The sequence below is a fragment of the Eptesicus fuscus genome, chromosome 23 (assembly GCF_027574615.1).
Source record: "Eptesicus fuscus isolate TK198812 chromosome 23, DD_ASM_mEF_20220401, whole genome shotgun sequence".
NCBI lineage: Eukaryota > Metazoa > Chordata > Mammalia > Chiroptera > Vespertilionidae > Eptesicus > Eptesicus fuscus.
Genome location: NC_072495.1, coordinates 27243319 through 27263762, shown reverse-complemented (window position 1 = coordinate 27263762; position 20444 = coordinate 27243319). Strand labels below are relative to the sequence as shown.

At 58.9% G+C, this 20444-nt stretch overlaps 3 protein-coding genes across 3 annotated transcripts; all 3 read left to right on the top strand.

Annotated features, from left to right (window-relative positions):
• The first annotated feature begins 1011 nt into the window (after positions 1-1011).
• LOC129147034 (glutathione S-transferase theta-2B-like) lies at positions 1012-4967 on the top strand. The gene is made up of 5 exons (XM_054712674.1): positions 1012-1221; positions 1983-2067; positions 2893-3043; positions 3151-3324; positions 4358-4967. The coding sequence occupies exons 1-5, from the start codon at positions 1110-1112 to the stop codon at positions 4565-4567; spliced, it is 732 nt and encodes a 243-aa protein (XP_054568649.1). The 5' UTR covers positions 1012-1109; the 3' UTR covers positions 4568-4967.
• Positions 4968-6458: 1491 nt separating this feature from the next.
• On the top strand, positions 6459-12257 carry LOC103300338 (glutathione S-transferase theta-4-like). Its single transcript, XM_008157217.3, has 5 exons — positions 6459-6708; positions 7661-7748; positions 9057-9207; positions 10275-10451; positions 11974-12257. The coding sequence occupies exons 1-5, from the start codon at positions 6474-6476 to the stop codon at positions 12169-12171; spliced, it is 849 nt and encodes a 282-aa protein (XP_008155439.2). The 5' UTR covers positions 6459-6473; the 3' UTR covers positions 12172-12257.
• A 1868-nt stretch (positions 12258-14125) lies between these two features.
• On the top strand, positions 14126-19567 carry LOC103300337 (glutathione S-transferase theta-1). Its single transcript, XM_008157216.3, has 5 exons — positions 14126-14304; positions 16497-16584; positions 17457-17607; positions 18749-18925; positions 19112-19567. The coding sequence occupies exons 1-5, from the start codon at positions 14193-14195 to the stop codon at positions 19304-19306; spliced, it is 723 nt and encodes a 240-aa protein (XP_008155438.1). The 5' UTR covers positions 14126-14192; the 3' UTR covers positions 19307-19567.
• The last annotated feature ends 877 nt before the right edge of the window (positions 19568-20444 follow it).

The window sequence follows — 20444 nt, the reverse complement described above, 5'->3', positions numbered from 1 at the left end:
TCCAGTAGGGGGCGTACAAGAGGCAGCTCTCATATAGATGTTTCTCACTCCTTTGATTCCGGTCAAGGGCACATACCCAGTTGCAGGAGGCAGCTGATCGATGTTTCTAACTCTCTATCCCTCTCCCTTCCTCTGTGTAAAAAAAATCAATAAAAATATATATATTAAAAAGAAAAAGAAGACGCTCAGTGCTAACTGGATTGAGCCAAAAGAGGGGTTTCCCGGGAACCTCCTCTTGTATGGGGGAGACGTGTAGCTGACTCCCAGGGGGAACCGGGATCAGAACCTGGTTCTCTCCTCCACTCTTCTTTGAATCAGCTTCTTTCTCTCTCAGGACAGCCGGCCTGGTGAACTCAGAACAGTGATCCCCGGGGGCCCCCTTCACTGCGCCCACATTTCCCTCCCCAAAGGACCCGTCTCTCCCGGATTCCAAGTTCAGAAATCCCAGAAAAGCACCCTGATTTGCCCGCTTGAGTCACCGGCCAGAGGGATGGCCTCCTCTGAAAGACTCGGGGTGGGCGCCCAGCCCTGCCCGCACCGTCACTGCGCCCCGGGAAGACGGCCTGAGGGAGGGAGGGGGTCAGTGGAGGGAGGGAGGGGTCCATGGGGGAAGTGAGAAGCAGCGGAGAAGAAAGGTCACAGAGCAGACGGTCCGGAAGCTGGCAGCTCGCCTCCGCCGAGGATCCCCTGCGCGCCCTGCCCGCCTTGCGCCCTCTCCTACCGCGCCCCCCACTCCCTCCCCACGGTGCGCGCCCCCTCGGGCCGTGCGCGCGGATCTGGTGAGAGATGCGGGCGCACGAGCTGCGGCCTAACCGGACCCGCGGCATTCGCCGCTGGATGTGGCCTGGGACCCGGAGCCGGGGCAAAGTCTGAGCAAAGCAATCTCAGAGCAAAAAAAAAAAAAAAGTTTTTGTTGAACTTAACCAACAGGGGCGGGGCGGGGGGCGGGGCGGGCAGGATGGACTTGGACATTGGTCCGGGTGGGGCGCGCCCACAGAGGGGCGGGGCTCGGGCCCCTATTTCCTCGGGGTGGCCTGGCCCCTGCCACCACTGCCGTCCGTCCAGGGCTGCCTTCCCCGCGGCCTGCGCCCCCCGCCGCCGCCGCCGCCATGGGCCTGGAGCTCTACCTGGACCTGCTCTCCCAGCCCTGCCGCGCCGTCTACCTCTTCGCCAAGAAGAACGGCGTCCCCTTCGAGCTGCGCCCCGTGGAGCTGCTCAAAGGTGGGCCCGGGCGGCTTCCGGGGTGTCCGCGGCCCCTGCACCCCTGGCTCCTCGCCCTGCAGCTCCCCGAGGCCCCACGGTCCGCAGAGCTCCCTCACCGCCCGTTGTCTCCTCCGTGCTGGGTGGCCTCGGGCAGGCCACAGGCCTTCGCTGAAAGGGGGGTGACATTCCGCTCGGATGGGGAGAACGCTGATATTCAGAGGCACCGCCCTAAACAGCATGCCTTTAAGTTCCCAAAGCCCTGAAGAGGCGGGGGGGGGGGGGGGGGGAACTGGCCCACTGTGGTGGGGAGTGAGGGGTGAGGGCTGGGAAGACCCGAGGCACCCCTCTCCTTGCTCACCCCAGTCCTGTCTAAGTAACTTCTCACCACCCGCAGCACCTGGCTGCACCCAGCATCCCCTCCCCCCCCACACACACACACTCCGGAAGGTGGCGGGGCAGGGGGCCCCTCCCAGCCTGGCAGGGGCTCTGGTTGGAGGAGGGCGGAGCAGGTGTGCTTGTTGTCCTCAGGCCTTTTCTATTTTAAGAAATACAAATTTTTATTGATTTTATAGAGAGGAAGGGAGAGAGAGAGAGACATCCATGATGAGAGGGAATCATGGACCGGCTGCCTCCTGCACGCCCCACTACTGGGGATGGAGCCCGCAACCCGGGCCGGAGCCCTGACCGGGGAGTTGAACTGATGACCACTTGGTTCATGGGTCGATGCTCACCCACGGAGCCCCGAGGCCGGGGGCTTCTTCTGACCTCCTTCTCCGCAGGGCAGCACGTCCAGGGGTTCTTACCGGCTGGCAGCCCGCATGTGGTGCCCATCCTCAAGGACGGCGACTTCGTCTTGCACCAGAGGTACTCCCCTTCCCACCCGCCTCCGAGGCCCCCAGCCCGCGGGCCCCTGGCACTCTCACTGCAGGCCCTCCAGGCCCTACAGGGCGCCGCACCGAGGGCCAAGGTGAAGGGTGCGATGAGAGCAGACGGCTGGGCTTGAGCCAGGGTGGCCAGGGGCTCCCGGGGTGACACAGCGCATCCCTGCACCTCTCTCTCTTTGTCTTTTTTAAAAAAATATATATATATATTATTGATTTTTTTTTTTACAGAGAGGAAGGGAGAGGGATAGAGAGATAGAAACATCGATCAGCTGCCTCCTGCACACCTCCCACTGGGGATGTGCCCGCAACCAAGGTACATGCCCTTGACCGGAATCGAACCTGGGACCTTTCAGTCTGCAGGCCGACACCCTAGCCACTGAGCCAAACCTGTTAGGGCTCTCTCTTTCTCTTTTTAAAAGATATATTTATATTGATTTCAGAGAGGAAGGGAAAGGGAGAGAGAGAAACATCAATGAGGAGAGAGAATCATTGATTGGCTGCCTCCTGCACGCCCCCTACTGGGGATCGAACCTGGGACCCTTCAGTCCACAGACGAACCGGCTCGGGCCGCGAAGAGGTTCTTAAAGCCCAGAACAGAAGGGCTGGCCAAGAGTTAGTGCCCAAGACTGAGCCACAGGAGGGGACAGTCAGGGGAGAGGGGAGGCAGCGCCCGGGGAGCATGGCTGGGAGGGGAGGCCGGCCGTCAAATGCAGACAAGCCCCAGGGCCCACGGGGGTGGGGGCAGCGGGGGATGCAGGCCACGAGCCAGGCTCTTCACAGCCCCCGCCCCCGCGCCTTTCCCCAGCGTGGCCATCATGATCTACCTGAGCTCTAAGTACCAGACGGCGGACCACTGGTACCCAGCCGACCTGCAGGCCCGCGCCCGCATCCACGAGTACCTGGGCTGGCACGCGGACTTTATCCGGGGCACCTTTGGGGTGTGCCTGTGGACCCAGGTGAGGAGCGCCGTCCGGGTGGGGGGGGGGGGGCGGTGGCGGTTGCCTGTCAGGGGCCTGGGAGGAGGCGGGGGCCACAGACTGAGCCTGCGCTTTGCCCGTGTCAGGTGCTGGCCCCGCTCATTGGGGTTCAGGTGCCCGAGGAGAAGGTGAAGCGCAACAGGGCCGCGGTGGACCAGGCCCTGCAGCAGCTGGAGGACCAGTTCCTGGGGGACAAGGCCTTCCTCACCGGCCAGCGGGTGACGCTGGCGGACCTCATGGCCCTGGAGGAGCTGATGCAGGTACGAGCTTGGCCGGCGAGCGGCACGTGCGGGCAGCGTCCTCCTACCGCGGCGCTGAGGCCTAGAGACCGCCAGGGCTCTGCCCCGCCGCACAGAGCGCTTCTGGCTGGACTGGTGCTGGCGCCATGCCCTCTGCTTCCCTCCTGGGCCGGGTTTCCTCCTGGTGCTTTTTTTTTTAATTTTATTGATTTTTTACAGAGAGGAAGGGAGAGGGACAGAGAGTTAGAAACATCCATCAGCTGCCTCCTGCACTCCCCCTACTGGGGATGTGCCCGCAACCAAGGTACATGCCCTTGACCGGAATCAAACCCGGGACCCTTCAGTCCGCAGGCTGACGCTCTATCCACTGAGCCAAACCCGTTTCGGCAATCCTGGTGCTTTTTAAAAAATATATTTTTATTTTTGTTTATTTATTTATTTTATTATTATTGTTTTAAAATATATTTTTATTGATTTCAGAGAGGAAGGGAGAGGAAGATAGAGATAGAAACATCAATGATGAGAGAGAATCATCCATCAGCTGCCTCCTGCACGCCCCCCCTTACTGGGGATCGAGCCTGCATCCTGAGCATGTGCCCTTGACTGGAATCGAACCCGGGACACTCCAGTCCATAGGCCAACACTCTATCCACTGAGCCAAACCAGCTAGGGCTATTATATATATATATATATCTATATATATTTATATATATATATTTTATTTATTTCAGGAAGGGAGAGGGAGAGGGAGAGAGAGAAACATCAATGATGAGAAAGAATCATCTATCGGTTGCCTCCTCCATGTCCCACACTGGGGATCGAGCCCACAACCCGGGCCTGTGCCCTTGACTGGGAGTCGAACCCTGACCTCCTGGTGCGTATGTGGACGCGCAGCCGCTGAGCCTGGGCCGTCCTGGTGCTCTCAGGCCCGCGGTGGGCACACTGCCTGGGCCTCACTCACACGGAGGCTGGAAAAGGAACCCGGCGCCTGTGCCAGGGCTCCTGGCATCGGGACCTCCGTATCCCACCCACGTTCCCGTCCTTGTCCCCACAGGTGGTGGCTCTTGGCTACGACGTGTTTGAGGCCCGGCCGCGACTGGCTGCGTGGCGTGGGCGGGTGGAGGCTGACCTGGGGGCCGGTCTGTGCCGGGAGGCCCACGGCCTCATCTTGAACATCCTGGAGCAGGCGGCCAGCAAGCAGCTCCCGCAGCCGCCCCCTGAAGCCCACCTACGGATGCTGCTGCGCATCTCCAGGATCCCCTGAGGCTGGCGGGGGCGCTGGCCGGCAAAGGCGAGCAGCATTCCTCCTGTGTCTGACTTGTCCCTTTCCCCCTCTCCATCACGTCTCACTCCCTCTCTGACCCCGGGAGGAGTTCTGCACAGGCAGGCCCCCGGCTGTCCTCGGCCGCCTCTCGGGTGCCGCAGACATAAGCACTAGAGGAAAACCCACCATGCGGCCCTGGCCGGTGTGGCTCAGTGGATAGAGCATCGGCCTGCGGACAGAAGGGTCCCGGGTTCAATTCCAATCTAAGGGCACGTGCCCGGGTTGCGGGCTGATCCCCAGTGTGGGGCATGCAGGAGGCAGCCGACCCATGATGCTCTCTCATCATTAATGTTTCTACCCCTCTCCTTTCCTCTCTGAAATCAATAAAAACATATTTTTAAAAAACGAAGTCCCCTCTGTTGCGTGTGAACCAGAACCAAGGGCCCAGGGTGGAGGCAGGGCAGCAGGCCTGGAAGCTGTGACGTTGGCCAGGCCATCAGAGGTGTGGGGGGCGGGGGGGGGGGCGCGAGGGATAAGAGATGTAGGATATAGAGCGACAGCGTGACCGCACCTGGTGATATAGGGATGGGTTGGGATGAGGAAGAGGGAAGACACCTAGGGCCCGAGCCCCAGGGAGTTGGGAGGTACACCCCTGAGGTGGGGAGCTCTGGAGAGAGTGGTTACTCTGTGGACAGAGGCGAGGCCTGGGCTGGGGGTGGATGGGGCATGGGGCGCACGCACGCATATATATGTGTGTGAGTGTGTAAGAGAGAGAGAGAGAGAGATAGTGGGAGGGAGGGCCTAAAGCCCTGAACTTTGCGCCTGCAGCTCCTCCCAGCCTGCCTGCCTGTCACCACTCCCTGCAGGATTGTGAAGCCACCAGGCTGTCCCAGGCACAGCTCAGGGCGGCCCAGCAGGGCAGGTGTTGGGCCCCATCCAGAGGGGGGAGCAGGATGGGGGAGTGTCCACGGGGAAGAGGGCCAGGCTGGGGACCCTGCTTCAGGAAAACCCAGGGCCAAGCCCCAGCAGGGGTACAGCTGGACCTGCTGCCAGGCCCGAGATGCCAGGAGGGATGGTAGCCTGGTAGGGCCCCCAGCCGGTCATGGAGGAAGTGGGCTTTAGGGAAGGGTACAGGCCCCAGGCCCCATTTCTTGAATTCTCACCTGAGGATATTTTTTACATTGATTTTTAGAGAGTGGAAGAGAGGGAGGGGGAAGGGGAGAGGAGAGAAAGGGAGGGAGAGAGGAGAGAGAGAGAGAGAGAGAGAGAGAGAAACATTGATGTGAGAGAGGCACATGGATTGGTTGCCTCCCACATGCATCCTGACTGGGGCTGGGATCCTCTTTTTTTATTTTTATTTTTTAATATATTTTATTGATTTTTTACAGAGAGGAAGGGAGAGGGATAGAGAGTTAGAAACATTGATGAGAGAGAAACATCGATCAGCTGCCTCCTGCACACCCCCTACTGGGGATGTGCCCGCAACCAAGGTACATGCCCTTGACCGGAATCGAACCTGGGACCCTTGAGTCTGAAGGTCGACGCTCTACCCACTGAGCCACACCGGTTAGGGTTGGGGATCCTCTTTCTCCCAGTCTTTTTCTAGCCACAGTTCAGGTTAGATTGGTCAGTGCCTACTTTCAATCTCTGCTTCTGGAACCTTCCAGGGTTGGATCTCGCTGCCCATCCTCCTTCCACAATGAAGGCCTGGCCCTGGGAAGGAATTCCCTGGAGTGAGCCCCTTTCATGCACTGGCCACGGGCCATCACATGTGCCCGAGGGAGGGGGAGGACAGAGTCAGGGGACCCTTCCCCAGCCTCCTTCTGTCTCCTCAGAATCCTCGCTGCTGTGAGAATTCCAGGTGGCACGGCCTCATGACAATCCCAGCTGAAACAGGAGTTCTGGAATGCGGCTCCTGGCCTGGGTTGGAGAGGGCTGCTGGGTACAGGACCCGGGGCTCAGGCTGCACCTAAGCTCGGGGTCAGGGCCTGCTGGCTGTGGCGGAGGGGGCCCATTCTGCGTCTCGGCCATGGGCCTGGAGCTCTACCTGGACCTGCTGTCGGCGTCCTGCCGCGCCGTCTACATCTTCGCCAGGAAGAACAGCATCCCCTTCGACTTCCAGTTTGTGGACCTGCTGAAAGGTTGGCCCCCGTGGCTCCCCTGGGAAGGCCTGGTCCTGGGGGTAGGCAGAGCACAAGGTGGGGGTGTTTCTGAAAAGGAGAGATGGAGACCAGGGGGGAGGTGGCCTCTCCCCAGACTCCGCAGGGGAAGGACAGGTTTCCGAGGGAATTGTAGGCCATGCGTCTGTCCCCACTGATTCTGCCCTGCTCTTGGAGGGTAATGGGGGAGAAAGCGCTGCAGAGGGGCCCCTGGGCTCCCACCCAGTGCCCTCACCTTCTCCTTGTGGGAGTCTAGACTCTTGTTAACGGCAGCACCCACCGAGGATGTTGGCAAAGGTACAGAGGTGTCTGGTCATCCCACATCTAGGAGTCCGGAGGCAACTTTGGTCTACATCCATCCTCCCCCAGCATTCAAACCTGCTCAGGGTGACACAGACCCAGTGAAGCTCAGGGGACTGGTCTCCAGCACTCCCCTATCCCAAGCACAGAGGCGGCTTTAAAAGCTCAACTTGTAGGAGCCTATACCCAGGTGCTCCAGAAATGAATGAGGGGGAGCTCAAAAATGTTTCCAGCCAGAGACAGCTGGTCAAGGAAGAGTTCCAGCTCCTGCCCCCACCCTGGGTCGGTTGCATGTGAAAGGCTCTTTTGTTGAATTCCAGCTGTGCTAGGGCTGGGGCTGCCGGCTGCCAGCCGTGGCTTCAGGCCCCAGAGTTGGGGGCGGGACCGGCACCCTCCAGCTTCTGGGAGGGAACGTGTTGTCCTGGTCACAGAGCCTGAAGAGGGGCAGGAGTCCTGATCCCGGTCCCTGTTCTGACCTGCCCTGACTTGCTCTCTGACCTGGGGCGAGCCATGATGTCCTCTGGGCCTCAGTTTCCCCTGTTGAGCAAATGGAGAGAAGGACATTTCTGCCTCTGGGATGCCTGGCTCTCTCTTCCCGGGGGTGTCTGCAGCCTCTCTTTCCTGCCCCTCGCAGGTTACCACCACAGCAAGGAGTACACCGAGATCAACCCCCTGAAGAAGCTGCCCAGCCTCAAAGATGGGAAATTTGTCTTATCGGAAAGGTAACAGTCTGCCCGGGGCCCTGCCACCACCTGTCTCTGCTCCTCCTGCAGCTGGTCTGCTGGTGCTGACTGACTTATCTCACCGTGGACCATCTCCCCCAGACGCCACAGCAGACAGATCACTAGCCAAGGAGGAGCGTAATGCCCCGTGTACCCATCACCGAGCTCCAGAAGTTGTCCACACAGGGGCCCGGGAGCCACCGGCAGGTCTCCCAGAGCAGTTGTGACCCAGGAACTGGCCCCCAAGGGTAGTGCTCCCAGAGGTCACAGAAAGGGCAGGTGTAGGGAGTGGCTATAGGATCAGGCCTCGGACTGACCTGTGGCAGAGCCACATACAAGTCCCAGCTTGGAGGGCAGAGCCCTCCTAGCACAGCTAAGCCTGACCCTACAGCCCTCCCTTGTTCCTAGGTAGCTAACGGGCTGTGGGAGGTGCAGCAAGTGCTGCCAAAACTAGGCTTGAGTGAGGAAATAGATTTGAAACTCGCAAGAACATTGAAGCATGTTGACCCCTCCCCTTGCTTTGTTCTGTGTGACCTGACTCTAAAATAAAGCTTTGGCTTACAGGCTGTCACTGTTTCCTCATCCAGGCACAGTGAATCACCTGGCCCCAACTGTATTCTCTTGTCTGTCTGCTTTAATCCTTCACCGCCCCTCCTCAAGTTCACCCCTGGCCGTGCAGGACGCTGTTCAGCCAGGGGTGTTGGGCCAGTGAGTCAAGCCTCTGCCTGCCTCTTAAGCCTCCCTCAGTGGCTCATCCCCTTTGCTGCCAATTCACTCTCTTCTCTCCACTTCCCCCAGCTCCCCATTCCCAGGCTCCACCTGACCAAGGTCACCAGCTATGCCAGGCAGTCAAGAAAGCAGGGGGCCCTGGCTGGTTTGGCTCAGTGGATAGAGCCTCAGCCTGCGGACTAAAGGGTCCCGGGTTCGATTCCAGTCAGGGGCACATACCCGGGTTGCGGGCTGGATCCCCCAGTAGGGGCCGTGCAGGAGCCAGCCGATCAATGATTCATCATTGATGTTTCTCTCTCTCTCTCTCTCTCCCTCTTCCTTCTCTAAAATCAATAAAAATATATTAAAACAAAAAGAAAGCAGGGAGGGGACCGGCTGGCATGCCCTCGCTGACTAGCGGGCTGATGGCCTTCCCCGCAGCCTTTGGGCTCCGCCTTCCGCTGGAAGAATGTCAGTGCCTAGAGCCCAAGAGCCCACGGGGCCGGAAGCTCCGCGTTGGGTCGAGGCCACGCTGGGGTGGTGGCTGGTGCAGCCGAGCCGGGGCCGGCCCGAGCAGTGCCCTCCCTGCCCTCCCTGCAGCGTGGCCGTCCTCCTCTACCTGTGCCGCAAGTACAGCGCCCCCTCGTACTGGTACCCGCCGGACCTGCACACGCGGGCCCGCGTGGACGAGTTCATGGCCTGGCAGCACACCGCCATCCAGCTGCCCATGAGCAAGATCCTCTGGATCAAGGTGAGTGGGCCGCGCCTGGGGCTGGCGGCGGGGGAGCTTAGGCACGTGCCCCGCTGTCCCCGAGCCTCATTCTCTCAGCTCCCTTCCCCGCCTCCTCGCGGAGGAGCAGTGAGGAGCGTGGAGTGACCCACTGGGTGAGAAATAGCCTTGTAAAGACCCGGAGAAGGGCACCCGGGAGGGACGGATGTCACTCAAACCAGGACAGGACTCCAGACATGTCATTCTCAGCTAGAATAGATCAGAGTCGAAGGGCCTGGGGACACCAGGGATCTAAAGATGACACATGGCAGTTATGTGACGCTTCATGAGAAAGTCATTTCTGTTCTGAGAAAGTCATCGTCAGGCGATTTTTAAAATATATATTTTATTGATTTTTTTACAGAGAGGAAGGGAGAAGGATAGAGATTTAGAAACATCGATGAGATGCCCAGCCGGCATGGCTCAGTGGTTGAAGCATTGACCTATGAACCAGGAGGTCAGGGTTCGATTCCGGTCAGGGCACAGGCCCAGGTTTCGGGCTCAATCCCCAGTGGGGAGCGTGCAGAAGGCAGTCAATCAATGATTCTCTCTCTTCATTCATGTTTCTCTCTCTTTCCCTCTCCTTTCCTCTCTGAAATCAACAAAAAAAAAGAAACATGGATGAGAGAGAAACATCGATCAGCTGCCTCCTGCACACCTCCCAATGGGGATGTGCCTGCAACCAAGGTACATGCCCTTGACCGGAATCGAACCTGGGACCCTTGAGTCAGCAGGCCGACGCTCTATCCACTGAGCCACACCGGTCAGGGCCGTCAGGGATTTTGTTGAGGAGCATCGTGGAGTGTACCTAAACCTAAATGGTGTCGCCTACTGCCCGCGTAGGCCGCGTGGCTCAGCCCGTCGCTCCAAGGCTGCAGTCCTGGGTAGCACGTGATTGTCTGAAACAGCACGAGCTCAGATCCAGGGCCAGGAACATGGTGCGACGGAGAGAGGCGATCAACATAGGACAAGGCTACCGAGGCCTGGAGGGTCGGGCGTGAGCCCTGGGGTGCAGCCACCTCTTCCCCCCTCTCCCCGCCCCCGGCCAGCTCCTGATCCCCATGATCACAGGCGAGGAGGTGCCAGCTGACAAGACCGAGGAGGTGCTGGCTGAGGTGCAGCAAAACCTGAAGCTGTTCGAGGAGCGGTTCCTTCAGGACCGGCCGTTCATCACCGGGGACAACATCTCCCTGGCCGACCTGGTGGCCTTGGTGGAGATGATGCAGGTGAGGGCGCTGCTGGCGGGGACACAGCCCGGGACGGACTGGTGAGGAGGGGGGCCTGGAGGCTGCGGAAGCCGAGTCTGGGTGGCGGCACTCCATCGGGGCCACAGGAAACACACACAGTTTTTTTTTAAAAAAATATATCTTGATTGATTTCAGAGAGGAAGGGAGAGGGAGAGGGAGAGAGAGAAGCATCCATGATGAGAATCATGGATCGGCTGCCTCCTGCACGCCTCTCACTGGGGATGGAGCCTGCAACCTGGGCCTGTGCCCTTGACCGGAATTGAACCCGGGACCCTTCAGTCCGCAGGCTGACACTCTATCCACCAGCCACACCGGCCAGAGTAAACACAGAGAGTTTGAACCATGGAGGAGGATTGCTAGCACCCACGCTGCACAAGGATTCCTGGGAGTGGGGGGGAGGGGGAGGGGGAGGCCGGGACAGCGAGAAGAGCACAGATTTCTTGGCCAGTCAGCCGGGATCCTAGATGCCTCTGCCTCCTGGTGGACACCCAGGCAGGGTCCAGAAGCTTCCAAAGCGTCCTTCCGGCTGTAGGGCTTCTACTCCGAGTTCCAGAGAGCTGCACAGAGCAGCTCCCCCGCCGCTGGGTCTGAGGGGCATCCGCTGAGCATTTGGGGGCAGACCTGCGTGTGGGGTGTCTATGCAGCTGCTGCATGCAGGGGAGGTAGCCAGTTCCAGCCCAGCTGGCGTGCAGGCCAGTTTATTTTTATTTTTTTCAAATATATTTTTATTGCTTTCAGAGAGGAAGGGAGAGGGAGCAAGAGAGAGAAACATCCATGATGAGAGAGAGTCATCGACTGGCTGCCTCCTGCACGCCTCCCGCTGGGGATCGAGCCCACAACCCAGGCCTGTGCCCCGACCGGGAACTGAGCCATGACCTCCTGGTTCCTAGGTCGCCGCTCAACCACTGAGCCACGCCGGCCGGGCAGGATGGCCAGTTTAGACCCTGGCTGGTGTCTTTGCAACTGGCCGCCTTGGTCCTTGGTCAGTGTGCAATGCAGATCGGCCCAGGAAAACCCGTTCTAGGTTGTCTAGGTGGGAGAGCCCCTACGTTTCCCCCAGCCCCTTCCCTCTCTCCCGCCCGCCCTCCGGGGGCCTCCCGCACATCTTGGGTGCACGTTCCTCACGCTGCCTGCTGGCTCTCCCATTCCTGCCCCTTTGCTGGACCACAGAGGGAGCTGGACATGGGGAGGGGCAATTCCTCCCATCCTCATCGGGGACACGGGGGATCTCTGGGAGAAGGCGGGACCCACGGGAGGCTTCCCACTGGGGAAAGTAGGAGCCACTTGGGCCAGGGCTCCCCCAGGGAGGGATTTGAGACCTTGGACCAAGACCAGTGACCACGAGCCTGGGGGGTCCGGGATCTTCCATCCCCACCCCACATCCGTGCCAGAGCCTGTGCCCCCTGCCCAGGCCTCGGGCACCAGCAGACCGAGGCTGTGGGAGGGGAGCCACGGGGGCTGGGCCCCAGGTGACCATGCCTTCCCCTCTGTCTCCCCGCAGCCCATGGGGGGCAACCACAATGTCTTCCAGACCAGCCCCAAGCTGGCCGAGTGGCGCATGCGGGTGGAGCTGAGCATCGGCCCCAGCCTCTTCTGGGAGGCCCACAACCGGCTGGTGAAGCTGGGCGAGTGGGACTGCTCCACGCTGGACCCGTCCGTCAAAGAGAGGATCGCCGACATGCTGCAGAAGTTCAAGTAGAAGCCACCCCCCTGCAGCGCCCCCTTTCTGGGCACAGACACCAAAACCCACTCTGCTTCTTTGTCCAATAAAGAACCGGAACCACCGCCACGGCTGCCGAGCCTGCGCCCTCGGGGTGGGCACCGGGCTGCTGAGGGAGCGGGTGGGAGTGGGTCCTCCCAGCTGCCAAAGGAATTTAAAAATGAAAGGTATAGCTTTGGTGGTGGGGGGTCGGGGGGTCGGTGGGAAGAGGTCAACCAAAGAACTCGTATGCATATATGCGTTTCCCGTGACACAGACAATGGGGCGGTGAAGGCTTGGGGTGGGGGTGGGGGCGAGCTAGAGGGGGTCAATGGGGGAAAAAAGGGGACGTCTGTAATCCTTTCAACAATAAAGATTTAATTTTTAAAAATCTAAAAAAAATGAAATAAAAATTAAAGGTTAAGGATGGTTAAGCTGTCAATAATAATAGTTGATGACTTCAATACTCCACTATCAATAATGCAGGGAAGTAGAAGACTTGAACACCATAAGCTCATTGGATACCTTACCTAATAAAAGAGAAACATGCAAATTAACCATCACTCTGCTATGCCCACAGCCAATCAGAGTGAGTAGGCAAATTAACCAAACAAGAATGGAGGTTAACTTGCATATGCAAGCGTGGAGCAGCCAGGAGGGGCATGACGCCTGCTATGAGGGGAAGGGGGGCGGCAGAGGGAGCTACAGGAGCGGTGCTCTGGCCAGAAGCGAGGAGGTGCTGGCTCCCCAGCTGCCGGGGAGCGGGGATGTGCCGGCTCCTGGGCGGCTCGGAGTGAAGACAGGGGAAGGAAGGCCTATTCTTGCACGAATATCGTGCAATGGGCCTCTAGTGTATATGTGTGTATGTGTATACACACACACACACACACACACACACACACACACACACACACAACAAGAACAGCAGAATAGCCCTAGCTAGTTTGGATCAAGGGATAGAACCTCGGCCTGTGGACCTAACGGTCCCGGGTTTGATTCCAGTCAAAGGCACATACCTCTGTTGTAGGCTCCTCCCCGGGCCGGGCCCTGGTCAGGGTTCCTGGAGGAGGCAACCCATGAATGTGTGTCTGACACATTGATGTTTCTGTCTTTCCCTCTCTCTTCCACTCTCTCTAAAAATCAATGGAAAAATATCCTTGGGTGAGGATTAAAAACTACATAAATTTAAAAAACAAAGAGCAGCAGAATAAACGTTCTTTTCAAGTGCATGTGGAATATTCTCCATGAAGACCACATGTTAGGCCGTAAAATCTCAACAAGTTTAAACAGATAGGCATCATAACAATGCATGTTCTCTGAACGCAATGGAATAAACCAGAAAAATCTGGCTCCGGACCCCATGCCCTTAGCCCCGCACTCCATAGAGGCTGGTTCCAGCAAGTGTCAGAGCCCTGGGGCCGTGGTGGGCATTGCGTGGCGGCTCGATTCCCTCCTCTCGCAGCCCCGGGAGCCTCACCACCTTGGTCTTCCTGCTGGGGTGCGCACTGGGCCCCCCAGTCGCTGGGACTGCCTCTTTCTTCTCTGCGCCCCTGTTTCTCCCTCTTTAACATGGTGAGGACAGAGCCAGCCCTCCCACCTCTGCATATAGTACATCCGCAGACTTTCTGGGTCTGCAGTCACGCCTGGGCCTTCACTTCCTCGTCTGTAAAATGGGGATGATGGGAGATGCTCATAGATGCTAGCAGATGAAACTGGAAGCTGTTATTCTAAATCCAATGAGCCAGCCACAAAGCACTGGGGCTGGGAGCCCTCAGCCTGACCCTCAGAGGGGGCGGGGGGGGAACCGCCCATCGCCCCCCCTCTGGCTGGGCCCTGAGCCCCAGGCTCCAGCCTCTAGGACACGCACGCCCCGTCGGGGAGTCGCCAGCCGTTGGACCTGGAATGACCTCCAGGGGGCGTGGCCTCGGTGCCGAGCTGGTCCGCGTCTCCCCGCGCTCCGCTCTGCGCAGTGTCCCGAGCGAGCTCGGGTCCGGGTCGCGAGTTGGACCGCCGCCCCCGCCATGGGCCTGGAGCTCTACCTGGACCTGCTGTCGCAGCCCTGCCGCGCCGTCTACATCTTCGCCAAGAAGAACCGCATCCCCTTCGAGCTGCGCACCGTGGAGCTGCTCAAAGGTGGGCCCGGCCGGCGGGGTGTCCGGGGAGCCGAGAGGTCGGGGAGGAACAGGGAGGGCAAACGTCGCTTTGGGGCGGGGGGACCCCCTCCCCGGGCCACCCCCCTTCCTGGGGCCATCGCGGAAATGGGGAGCCACCAGGAAGCTCCCAGATCTGGGAACCCCTGGACTCTGCTTGGTCAGAGGCCAAATCCAGGAGGAGAGACCTGCTGGCGGCGGCGCCGTGGCTCCCGGGCTGAGCATCGACCTGTGAACCAGGAGGTCAGGGCGAAGGCCTGGGGTGCGGGCGCGATCCCCAATGGGGGGCGTGCAAGAGGCAGTGATCCATGGTTCTCTCCCTCCATTGATGTTTCTATCTCTCTCTCCCTCTCCCTTCCTCTCTGAAATCAGTACAAATAAAAATAAATAAAAAGGAGGGACCTGGTGAAGAAAGGGGTGCCCCTGGGCGGAGGGACCCGGCGCCTTTAGAAAGGAGGCGGCAGGAGGAGGGGGGTTAAGTGTAGAGCCTGGGACAGAGGCCAGCCCCGCCTGGGCAGCCTCCCACTCGGAAGTTCTGCAACAGCCCGCACTGCCCCCACGTTCCAGCCCTTCTCTCCACCGCCCAGTCTGCACTGGAGCCCCTTCTATCCCTTCCTTTTCCTTCACCTCCTCCTCCTCCTCTTCCCCCTGCCTCTCCTCCTACCCTTCCTCCTCCTCCTCCTACCCTTCTTCCTCCCCCTCCTCCTCCTCCTCCCTCCTCCTCCTCCTACCTTTCCTCCTCCCCCTCCTCCCTTCTTCCTCCTCCTCCTCCTCCTACCCCTCCTCCTCCACCTCTTTCTCCTCCCTCCTCCTTCTCCCCCTCCTCCCCCTCCTCCTCCTCCTCCGCCTCCCCCTCCTACCCCTCCTCCTCCTCCTCCTACCCCTTCTCCTCCACCTCCTTCTCCTCCTCCTCCTCCTCTTCCACCTTCTTCTCCTCCCTCCTCCTCCTCCTCTTCCCTCTCCTCCTCCTCCTCCTCCTCCTCTTCTTCCAATTTTGCCTTTATTCACTTTGTCCTGTTTCTCTTGTCCCTGATGGGGAGGGGCGCTCCGTGGTGCACCCTGGGAAAGGGAGGAGGGTTTGGTGAAGAGGATTTGTTTCTTTGGCCCCAAGGACACGGCTGGCACACGGAGCCCTGGCACGTGGGCGCAGAGCCCACGGACCGCCTGGAGGAAAAGGAGGGCAGCTTGGCCTGGCCCGTTTGGCTCAGTGGACAGAGTGTCGGCCGAAGGGTCCCAGGTTTGACTCAGGTCAAGGGCACGTACCTGGGTTGTAGGTTCCCCTGCCCTGGTCGGGGTGTGTGCAGGAGGCATCCAATCCACGTGTTTCTCCCACACTGATGTTTCTCTGTCACTCCCTCTCCCTTCCACGCTCTCTAAAAATCCCCGGGAAATGCCCTCGGGTGGGGATTAACAACAGACAACAGTAGGGTGACTCGGCTGGGTCGCCTTCCACCCGGCGCCTGTCCACCACGCCTTTGAGCCCTTGCGCCGGCCTGTCCTTCCGTCGGAATCACCCTCTCTTCCCAGCCTCCTCTGTGGACTGCCCCCTGTCTGGCCCGGGGTTCCCTCTGCAGAGTGTGGGGCAGGAGAGGGCACGGGCACAAAGGGGTGTCCCAGCCAGGATGTCAGATAGAGGGGTGTGCCAGGGAGGACTTTCTCACAGGAGAGGAGGGAGGGCAGTTTGAAGGGAGGGGGGGAGGGTGGTGGGTGAGGTTGCGGCTGGAGGGTAAGGGGTTGTGTGTGGTTTTGAGAAGCTTTCCCCGGGGCAGGGGTAATGGGGAGCCACTGAAGGCTGTTGAGCAGGCAGTGGTTAGACTTTTAAAAATATATACGTTTTTATTGACCTCAGGGAGAAAGTGAGAGGGAGAGAGAGAAACATCATCGATTGGCCGCCTCCTGCATGCCGTCTACAGGGCATGTGCTCTGACCGGGAATCGAACGGTAACCTCCTAGCTCACAGGTTGACGCTCAACCACTGAGCCACACTGGCCGGGCGACAGTGGAGACCTAAGTGCCCGTCAGCAGCTCTCTCCGGGTGCAGCTGCAGGAGCAGAAACCTCTTCGATAAACTCCAGCCAAACTCCAGCCGCGGCCAGGATCCCCGGGGGAGTGGGCACAGGCCCTACAGGGCTCCGCGCTCTCCTCTGACCACCCACCATGGTGCGCTCTCCGCAGGCCAGCACCTCAGCGATGACTTTGCCCAGGTGAACCCCAACAAGAAGGTGCCTGCCCTGAAGGATGGGGACTTCACCTTGACAGAGAGGTAACGGGGGCCGGGGGCTGCTCCCAGACCTCGCTGGGACCATCTTGTCCCAACCCTCTATTTTATCTTACTTTATTTTTTAAAATATATTTGTATTGATTTCCGAGAGGAAGGGAGAAGGAGAGGGAGACAGAAACATCAGTGATGAGGGAGAATCATGGATCGGCTGCCTCCTGCACGCCCCCACACTGGGGATCAAGCCTGCAACCCAGGCCTGTGCTCTGACCGGAATCGAACCCTGACCTCCTGGTTCATAGGCCAATGTTCTATCCTTTGAGCCAAAACGGCTGGGGCAGAATTGAGCTTCTTTAAGGCTCAGCTTGGATGCCATCTCCTCCAGGAAACTCTGGCCCTCCCATCAGACGCTGTCTCTGAGCAGGTGGCTGGACACTGCTGTGGGCGGCTGCCTGGGGGTAGGATCAGCTTGGGCGTGAGTCTCAGAAAGACTCTCAGCTCTGCTGCCACCTGAAGCTGTGTGTCCGGGGCAAGTCCCTTCGCCGCTCCAAGCCTGGCTTCCTTGTCCGGAAAATGAGGCAAATACTTTGGCGCGTTGTCAGGAAGATTAAAGAAAGGATCTGTATAAAGCTCCTAGCACAGTGCCCTTTCTTTTCTTCTGTGTTTAAATATATTTTTATTGACTCTAGAGAGGAAGGGAGAGAGAGAGAAAAACATCCATGGTGAGAGAGAATCATGGATCGGCTGCCTCCTGCACACTCCACACTGGGGATGGAGCCTGCAACCCGGGCCTGTGCCCTGACCGGGAATCGAACCCAGGGCCCTTCAGTCTGCAGGCTGACGCTCTGTCCACTGAGCCACACCAGCTAGGGCCACAGTGCCCTTTCTACACCCATCATGTCCTCCCTCCCCTGCAGTGTGGCCATCCTACTCTACCTGACTCGCAAGTTCAAGGTCCCTGACCACTGGTACCCTCAGGAGCTGCAGGCTCGTGCCCGCGTGGATGAGTACCTGGCATGGCAGCACACGACCCTGCGGAGAAACTGCCTCCGGACCCTGTGGCATAAGGTGAGGCCCAGGCGGGGGGGGGGGGGGGCGGCAGTGAGGGCACCACCTCAGGGAGGCTCAGGCACCGTCACCTTCTCCTTTTCAGTTTGGGTGGTTTCTACTGACTTCACTCATTCTTCCTTCTGTTGTGCTCAGGTTGCTGTTAAGCCCATCAAATACATTTTTTATTTATTTTATTTATTTTAATTTTTTTTTTTTATTGATTTTTACAGGGAGGAAGGGAGAGGGATAGAGAGCTAGAAACATCGATGAGAGAGAAACATAGACCAGCTGCCTCCTGCACATCCCCAGTAGGGGATGTGCCCGCAACCAAGGTACATGCCCTTGACCGGAATCGAACCTGGGACCCTTCAGTCCGCAAGCCGATGCTCTATCCACTGAGCCAAACCGGTTTCGGCCCATCGAATACATTTTTAAAAAATATATATTTTATTGATTTCAGAGAGGAAGGGAGAGGGAAGGAGAGAGAAACATCAATGATGAGAGAGAGAGTCATTGATCAGCTGCCTCCTGCATGCTCCCTATTGGGGATTGAGCCTGCAACCTGGGCATGTGTCCCTGACCCAAAGTGAACCCGGGATCCTTCAGTCTGCAGGCTGATGCTCTATCCACTGAGCCAAACTGGCTAGCACCGGGCCTCACTTTTTAAAAAATATATAATACAAGTCATGTACTGCTATTGCTATATCATAGTTGAGGAAATCGAGGCTCAGAGGGTTTGCGTGTTTTGCTCTAGGCTCTGCAGTTTGTAAGTGAGAGTGGAGACCTTAAAAGCCCATCCTCCTGATTACTTCCACTGTAAGAGGGATGGCTTTGACGTCAGGAGGACAGAGGCTATAAAATAGGTAGTGCCTAGGCCTGCCCCCTCCCCTCCACCAAGTTCAGGTTCCCTTTGATTCATTCTTAAAGGGGTTTGAGACAGACGCCTCCAAGGCTCAGCCAATCAGAGCTCATGGCGGCAGGAATAGTTCACTAGAGAGGGGTCCTTTGGGAATTTCCCTGCAGGCCTTCCCAGGATATGGAGCCAGGGAAGCAGCTCCAAAGCTGGGGGTCGGGGGTGCTTGCCTTCCTACCCCCAAGGCTGGGCTGGCCCTCACCACCACCCCTCTCTCTCCCCGCTCTTTGCCTGCCCACCCACCAGGTAATGTTCCCCGTTTTCCTGGGTGAGCCCGTAGCTCCCGAGACGCTGGCAGCCACCCTGGCAGAGTTGGATGCGACCCTGCAGATCCTGGAAGACAGTTTCCTCCAGAACAAGGCCTTTCTGGCGGGGCCCCACATTTCCCTGGCGGACCTGGTAGCCATCACGGAGCTGATGCACGTGAGTGCTGTGGGCAGGGCAGGCCCGCTCGGCTGGGTGGGTCGCTGAAGTCCCCACCCTGGGACTGGGACATTAAGCATATTTGAGGTCCCCTCTTCTGGAGCTATGTGGTCCCCAAACCGGGCAGGTGCTGCTTGGCCTCGCCCACCCACCCTTAACCCTGCCCTGCCCCCCTCTCCCCGACAGCCCGTGGGGGCCGGCTGCCCGATCTTTGAAAGCCGCCCCAAGCTGGCTGCGTGGAGCCAGCGCGTGGAGGCAGCGGTGGGGTCTCCCCTCTTCCGAGAGGCCCACGAGGTCATCCTGAAGGCCAGTGACTTTCCACCTGCAGACCCTTCCGTGAAGCAGAAGCTGATGCCTAGAGTGCTGGCCATGTTGCAATGAGCTGGGAAGCCCGCCCCCCTCCCTCCCCCTCGGCTCTGCCCTTGGCAGATCACAAAGCGCTTTCCTGAGACCCCAGAGAGCAGGAGTGGTTTGCCTGAGTCCCGTCGCTCCCCAGGCCAGGTCCCTACCCGCCCCATCTTTCATGGCCACCCGAAAAGCGTCAGAGGAGGACAGCACCCTCGGACCTTGTCTCCTTTAATCACTCGTTTCCTTTGCAGTTTGGCAAATAAACCTGGGCTTAGCCTGAGCCTCCACTGCTAACCCTGTTGTGTGGTTTATCTGACCTTTCTTCGGCCCTGGTCTTGGTCTCTGCCCAAAAGATAACCCTCCTCTGCAGGCCCTGTGGGTCAGCGTCTCTCTGCTGGTCGCCAAGAGTGAAATTAACAACAGCCCCCTGGCCTTCTAATTCCCAGGGGAAGTAATTTCCCAGAAAGCACAGGGGTCAGCAAGCACCCCCCATGTGTTGGCTGTCGGCATGGTGGTAGACCAGTTGGCTGGGCCGGCCTCCCGGCACATTGCCCTTTGGCACCAAATAGTCTAAGTCATGAGCCCTGCATCCGTCCCGAGGATCGGTCAGGGGAGGGCAAAAATCTGAATCGCAACCCATCGGTTGCTACCCGTCCAAAGTTCATGTGCCGGATGCCTCAAAAGGCCCAAACTCAAAGTTGGTGAGAGTTCGGAGTTCAGGAAAGGCGCCGGCTGAGAACAGGGGAGTCTGAGTGGTTCCTCGCGTCCATCTTACCCAAGTGCAGAGTTCAGGCTTCTTTTATGCCCAGAAAAGGGGAAACGGGAGAGGCTGTCTTGGTAGAACTCCAACCTCAGGCAGAATTCCTCCAACGGCTGTCTGTCTGCACGCCAGCCTGAGCAGAGAGTGTTAGCCCGCAGGGCGTGGGAGCAAGGCGGGCGGAACAAGATGGAGTCCGAGAGGGACTGAGCATTTCACTCTGTTACGTGGTCGGGACTCAGTCGCTCGGAGCCTTCACTGCCACAGCTAGGCCCTGTGAGCCGTGAGCAGGAATGGGGTGCTCAGGTTGTATTTCAGAAGAATATTCTGGCTGCTGGAGGGGGTGGGGGGACTGGAGGGTGGCCAGGGAGGAGGCAGGGAGATTGGATATTGCAGTGACCCCGTCAAAGGTGA